This window comes from Coregonus clupeaformis, chromosome 18 (assembly GCF_020615455.1).
Source record: "Coregonus clupeaformis isolate EN_2021a chromosome 18, ASM2061545v1, whole genome shotgun sequence".
Lineage (NCBI taxonomy): Eukaryota > Metazoa > Chordata > Actinopteri > Salmoniformes > Salmonidae > Coregonus > Coregonus clupeaformis.
This window is the reverse complement of record NC_059209.1, coordinates 18,655,663-18,663,097: the sequence shown is the minus strand read 5'-3', so window position 1 is coordinate 18,663,097 and position 7,435 is coordinate 18,655,663. Positions and strand designations below refer to the sequence as shown.

General features: G+C 43.3%; 1 protein-coding gene across 1 annotated transcript; it reads left to right on the top strand.

Moving 5' to 3' along the window:
* The first annotated feature begins 351 nt into the window (after nucleotides 1–351).
* Nucleotides 352–6,332, top strand: LOC121551505 (bone morphogenetic protein 5). Its single transcript, XM_041864200.2, has 5 exons — nucleotides 352–680; nucleotides 1,609–1,775; nucleotides 2,104–2,184; nucleotides 2,362–2,495; nucleotides 5,689–6,332. Exons 1-5 carry the CDS (start codon nucleotides 526–528, stop codon nucleotides 5,830–5,832), a joined length of 681 nt encoding a protein of 226 aa, XP_041720134.1. The 5' UTR covers nucleotides 352–525; the 3' UTR covers nucleotides 5,833–6,332.
* The last annotated feature ends 1,103 nt before the right edge of the window (nucleotides 6,333–7,435 follow it).

Below are 7,435 nucleotides of genomic sequence, written 5' to 3'. Positions count from 1 at the left end.
TATGAACAGTTCAATGTTTACTCCCTGAACACCTGTTGGCTTATCATCTTGGAGGCAACTGCTATACAGACGCTGTAGTACACCCCATGGCCAAAAAAGACAAGGCAAAGAAAACAAAGTGTTCTGTGTGTCCTCTCTCTCTCTCTCTGTCTCGCTTTCTCTCTTTCTCTCTTTCATTTCTTTATTTCTCTCGCTGTGTGTGTGTCTCTCTCTCTCTCTCTCTCTCTCTCTCTCTCTCTCTCTCTCTCTCTCTCTCTCTCTCTCCCTCCCTTTCTCACATCATGCCAGTTAACACTAGTAGGACAGTCAAACAAGGTCAATCTGGTGTTTGAATAGATAGAACTCATGTTCCCAGGCTTCTTACTACGAGCAAAAGGTCACTCCTCATCATCCACACAATTCATAATCATCTGACCATCGAGAATCACTTCACTCAAACACATCTCAAAACAGTCAACAGACCCATAGCCTCTCTGAATAGGACTACAAGAACCACACCAAATATTTGATTGGATTCTGACTTGGATGTCAATCTGTGCGCAGAGAAAGATGATTATCTTGCGATATCTAATGGTTTTGCTCTCTAGCTGTTCCCTGGGAGAAACTTTAATTCTGAAATCCTCAGAGCAGAAACCCAAAGCAACTCCAACAGACTCTGCTCCAGTCATCACTCTGAACAGGTGAGACACACCTGGAATAGATACTCTCAATGAGTCATAATAAAAGATATGATTATAGAAAATTAGGATAGTCGTTCTTTCTTAGCAGGTTGTTGGACAAATGTTGTGTAACTACCCGTTTTTTTGTGTAATTTGTTACTGGAGAGCATGATAATTACATTTTAGAGGCAATAAATGGTAGTACATCATTGAGCATTAGCAGTCAATGTCACCTCAAATTCACAATGAATGCATGCTATGCTTTTGATTGATGAAATGATCTGAATCATCAATGACATCAGTCAATTTTTGGAGTTATTAGTTTCAAATATAAAGATACAAATAACCTACTTTAAAGATGCAGATGATGTTATAGTTAGACTTATGTTGATTTAAGTTGATTTGTTGCTCCCATTGCAATGTACTTTAAAACTAACATGCTGATGTAATCATCAATCGCCAATGCTGTTTTGATCAGAGAAAATAGCAGTGTGTTTTTGCAGCTGTAGAGACCAGACGATTACCCATGCTAAATACATATCCATGTCATCCTGTTCCTAGCACTCTGAACACAGAATACTGCTTTCAGACATCCTGTGTGTTTTTAACAAGCCTAGTGTATAATCATGGTTTTATTATGGTTTTTAATGTCACACTCTAATATTAGATAGATGCATTTTGCATCAGAATAGTGGAAAGCATGAGGGACAATTGTTGCCTTTTTTCTCCTCTGAATGAAATGCATTTGATCGCCTTTTCTGCACAGCGAAGTTGACCCACTGGGCACACACTGGTTGAATCATCGTTGATTCCACGTAATTTCAATTAAATTACGTGGAGTCAACGTGGAATAGATGTTGAATTGATGTCTGTGCCTAGTGGGGAATGTCATGTAGGCCACTGTATGTAAAAATCTTAGGAGTAAAAGTCTGTTATTGACTTGTTGCAGGTGCCGATGGGAACCCCTTTCAGACATAAAACAGTTCCTGCTGAGGGGTCTGAACCTGCAGCGAGAGCCTCGGATGGAGGGGGCTGGACTGGCCTCACTGAGGGAGCAGTGGAAGGCTGTGTTCGCAACTCAACACAGTGACTCTCAGACAACACTGGACAGCAATGGTATGGCGCCGGAGGAGATGGCTGCTAACCAATTGTGCTATTGTGTGTGTTTTTTCGCGTTGTTTGTAACTTATTTTTTACTTAACACTTATTCTTCTTAATACTGCATTGTTAGTTAAGGGCTTGTTAGTAAGCATTTCACTGTAAGTGAATACCTGTTGTATTCGGCGCATGTGACAAATACAATTTGATTTGATTTGAAAGCTGTGTAATGTAACTCACTGAAATTGAACATTTTATTAAATCTAGATAATGAATCTGAGATTCCCACCATTTGTTTGAGTCATGTATTACTACACAGATTTGTTGAAGTCATTCTCTATTTCAGTAGTGAACTCCAAGCCAGAGTTCTCTGGAAACACAACAGGGCCACACTGCTGTCAACTGGTTTCTCAGATCTTCATACAAGGTTTGTGTCATATGATAGTTTTCCAATTTTACTGCCTAACTTATAGCACAAATAATCACAATCTTGGACAAATAAGTTTAGTTAATCCAACAGATCTGACAAACACTGAAAAACCTTGCAAGTATGGTTTCCCACATTTGGAGTGACTCTGGTCTGTGGTCTGTCTGTCTCTGCTAGACCTGGGCTGGGAGAACTGGATCATCTACCCAGAGAGCTTCACCTTCACCCAGTGTGCAGCCTGCACCCCACAGCTGAACCCCGCAGGTCCACTGTGTGGCGCACACCTTTCCCCACAGGACCCCCCTCCACAGGTAAAGCATGCAACCCTGGCCTCTCAACCAAGAATGTTGAAGCTGCACTAAAAACATTGAAACTTTGTCCACTACAAAAGCATTAAAGAGAAGTGATAAGAAAAGTTGGCGTATGATTTTTAAAAGTTTACAGTCAAATGCACATTTTGCAGACACAATGTACAGTCGTGGTCAAAAGTTTTGAGAATGACACAAGTATTGGTCTTCACAAAGTTCGCTGCTTCAGTGTTATGAGATATTTTTGTCAGATGTTACTATGGTATACTGAAGTATAATTACAAGCATTCCATAAGTGTCAAGGGCTTTTATTGACAATTACATTACGTTTATGCAAAGAGTTAATATTTGCAGTGTTGACCCTTCTTTTTCAAGACCTCTGCAATCCGCCCTGGCATGCTGTCAATTAACTTCTGGGCCACATCCTGACTGATGGCAGCCCATTCTTGCATAATCAATGCTTGGAGTTTGTCAGAATTTGTTGGTTTTTGTTTGTCCACCCGCCTCTTGAGGATCGACCAGAGTTTCCTGGCCATGGACGCAAAATGTTGATGTTTTGTTCCCAGAGCCACTTAGTTATCACTTTTGCCTTAGGGCAAGGTGCTCCATCATGCTGGAAAAGGCATTGGTCGTCACCAAACTGTTCTTGGATGGTTGGGAGAAGTTGCTCTCGGAGGATGTGTTGGTACCATTCTTTATTCATAGCTGTGTTCTTAGGCAAAATTGTGAGTGAGCCCACTCCCTTCGCTGAGAAGCAACCCCACACATGAATGGTCTCAGGATGCTTTACTGTTGGCATGACACAGGACTGATGGTAGCGTTCACCTTGTCTTCTCCGGACAAGGTGTTTTCCGGATGCCCCAAACAATCGGAAAGGGGATTCATCAGAGAAAATGACTTTACCCCAGTCCTCAGCAGTCTAATCCCTGTGCCTTTTGTAGAATATCAGTCTGTCCCTGATGTTTTTCCTGGAGAGAAGTGGCTTCTTTGCTGCCCTTCTTGACACCAGGCCATCCTCCAAAAGTCTTCGCCTCACTGTGCGTGCAGATGCACTCACACCTGCCTGCTGCCATTCCTGAGCAAGCTCTGCACTGGTGGTGCCCTGATCCCGCAGCTGAGTCAACTTTAGGAGACGGTCCTGGAGCTTGCTGGACTTTCTTCGGCGCCCTGACGCCTTCTTCACAATAATTGAACCTCTCTCCTTGAAGTTCTTTATGATCCGATAAATGATTGATTTAGGTGCAATCTTACTAGCAGCAATATGGGCTCCCGAGTGGCGCAGCGGTCTAAGGCACTGCATCTCAGTGCTTGAGGCGTCACTACAGACCCCCTGGTTTGATTCCAGGCTGTATCACAACCGGCCGGGATTGGGAGTCCCATAAGGAGGCGCACAATTGGTCTGGGTTTGGCCGGTGTAGGCCATCATTGTAAATAAGAATTTATTCTTAACTGACTTGCCTAGTTAAATAAAAAGATATATATCCTTGACTGTGAAGGGCTTTTTGTGCAAAGCAATGATGACGGCACATGTTTCCTTGCAGGTAACCATGGTTAACAGAGGAAGAACAATGATTTCAAGCACCACCCTCCTTTTAAAGATTCCAGTTTGTTATTCTAACTCAATCAGCATGACAGAGTGATCTCCAGCCTTGTCCTCGTCAACACTCTCACCTGTCTTAACGAGAGAATCACTGACATGATGGCAGCTGGTCCTTTTGTGGCAGGGCTGAAATGCAGTGGAAATGTTTTGGGGGAATTAAGTTAATTTTCATGGCAAAGAGGGACTTTACAATGAATTGCAATTCATCTGATCAGTCTTCATGACATTCTGGAGTATATGCAAATTACCATCATCAAAACTGAGGCAGCAGACTTTGTGAAAATTAGTATTTGTGTCATTCTCAAAACGTTTGACCACGACTGTACATGTGCGGCTATTCCATCTGATTCCATAGAAGTGGCTATCGGTGCTTTGTCTGAACAAGTGATAAAATAGAATGTGTTGTGCATCTCTCAGTACAAGGTCACAGGTTTAAGGGTTAGTGCCTTGTTCATCTAAATGGTTCTCACACTTGTTCAGCCAGGAAATGGTAGACTCAATCAGACAGAGCAGATGTCTTAACAACCAAATATGATTTAAGGGTAAAATTAGGACACTATTGTGACTAGCCTACCTCTTATTTTTTACCACAACGCAGGTATTGCACTTTCCTTAATTGTTTTGGTTTTCTTCTCCCTTTTTACCCACTGAACAAATCTGCTACTGCACAGATCATACCGGATTACTTAATTGTATTACTATAGTCTTTCATTTCAGATGATCAACCTCGCTAAGAAGCAACCTCGCTAAGAAGCATAATGATATCAAAATACTGAATCAAATAAAATCTACGTTTATTGTTCGCGTACACAGATTTACAGATGTTATTGCAGGTGCAGCGAAACGCTTGTGTTTCTAGCTCCAACAGTGCAGTAATACCTAACAATAATAATCAGAAAAAAACAATACACACATAATCCAGAAAAATTATATAATTTAAATTAAGAAATATCAGAACGAGCGATGTCAGCCGGGTGGCAGCCGGCTAGAACAGTGATTAAGGTTCAGGGCAGGGTGCTGGGCGGAGGCCGGCTAGTAGTGACTGTTTAAAAGTCTGATGGCCTGGAGATAGAAGCTGTTTCTCAGTCTCTAGATTCCAGCTTTGATGCACCTGTACTGTCTCCGCCGTCTAGATGGTAGCGGGGTGAACAGGCCGTGGCTCGGGTGGCTGAGGTCCTTGATGATCTTCTTGGCCTTCCTGTGACCGGGTGCTGTAGATGTCCTGGAGGGCAGGCAGTGTGCTCCCAGTGAACAGGGAGTACAGGAGGGGGCTGAGAACACACCCCTATGGGGCCCCCGTGTTTAGGATCAGCGTGGCGGAGGTGTTGTTGCCTACCTTCACCACTTGGGGGTGGCCCATAAGGAAGTCCAGGACCCAGTTGCACAGGGAGGGGTTCAGAGCCAGGGCCCTGAGTGCTACGGGGCGATAGTCATTTAGTTCAGTTACCTTCACTTTCTTGGGTACAGGAACAATGGTGGACATCTTGAAGCAAGTGGGAACAACAGACTGGGATATGGAGAGATTGAATATGTCTGTAAACTTTTCAAACTGTGATCTGAAGGTTACTTACAGTTCAGTGACCTTTCCTTTTTTAGGTTTCCTGCTGCAAACCTGCATCCCGACACCTGGTGCCAGTGCTTTACCTGGATGACTACAACACACTGGTCATCTCCTCTGTGTATCTGACCCGGAGCTGCAGCTGCACACCACAGATCAACCCCCATCACCCTACAAACTAAACATGTCAATTTTTCAACTGTTTTATACTATAGTTTAGAGCTCTGTATTCTACATGTTATATACTGTACATGGTCATGCTCACATAAACCCCCACCTCCCTACTAACTAAAAATGTCCATTCTCCAAGTGTTCTATACTATGGTATAGATTTCTGTAAATTGGACCTACTTCATTATGTATGGTCCTGCTCACAGAACTGATGTCGCAAATCAAAACATAGGGTTACTTTGAATGAGGTGTTACTTTGACTGTCTGTTGTTGCTGATCTAGTTTTTTGGGAGTTCTTATAACTATAATCACCATAATACTGTTCATGGAATTTACCTACTTTATTGTATAGTTATTGGGGCTGACATGCAAAGCATCATTGTGGTTTTGTCGAAATAGCTTCATTATATTGTGTAATACGTTTTTATCCAGTGTAAGTACAGTACATTCAGAAAGTATTCAGACCCCTTGACTTTTTCCACATTTTGTTACATTACAGCCTTATTCAATCTACACACAATACCCCATAATGACAAAGCAAAAACAGGTTTAGACATTTTTGCAAATGTATTCAAAATAAAAAACGGAAATATCACATTTACATAAGTATTCAGACCCTTTACTCAGTACTTTGTTGAAGCACGTTTGGCAGCGATTACAGCCTCGAGTCTTATTTGGTATGACGCTACAAGTTTGGCACACCTGTATTTGGGGAGTTTCTCCCATTCTTCTCTTCAGATTCTCTCAAGCTCTGTAAGGTTGGATGTGGAGCGTCACTGCACAGTTATTTTCAGATCTCTTCAGAGATGTTCGATCAGGTTCAAGTCTGGGCTCTGGCTCGGCCACTCAAGGACATTCAGAGACTTGTCCCGAAGCCACTCCTGCATTGTCTTGGTTGTGTGCTTAGGGTCGTTGTCCTGTTGGAAGGTGAACCTTGCCCCAGTCTGAGGTCCTGAGCGCTCTGGAGCAGGTTTTCATCAAGGATCTCTCTGTACTTTGCTCTGTTCATCTTTCCCTCAATCCTGACTAGTCTCCCATTCCCTGCATTTGAAAAACATAACCACAGCATGATGCTGCCACCACCATGCTTCACCGTAGAGATGGTGCCAGGTTTCCTCCAGATGTGACGCTTGGCATTCAGGCCAATGAGTTCAATCTTGGTTTCATCAGACTAGAGAATCTTGTTTCTCATGGTCTGCGAGTCCTTTAGGTGCCTTTTGGTAAACTCCAAGCGGGCTGTCATGTGCCTTTTACTGAGGAGTGGCTTCTGTCTGGCCACTCTACCATAAAGGCCTGCTTGGTGGAGTGCTGCAGAGATCGTTGTCCTTCTGCAAAGAACTCTGGAGCTCTGTCGGAGTGACCATCGTTTTCTTGGTCACCTCCCTGACCAAGGCCCTTCTACCACGATTGCTCAGTTTGGCCAGGCGGCCAGCTCTAGGAAGAGTCTTGGTGGTTCCAAACTTACAGAAATGTGTTGTTACCCTTCCCCAGATCTGTGCCTCGACACAACCCTGTCTCGGAGCTCTACTTACAATTCCATCGACCTCATGGCTTGGTTTTTGCTCTGACATGCGCTGTTAACTGTGGGACCTTATATAGACAGGTGTGTGCCTT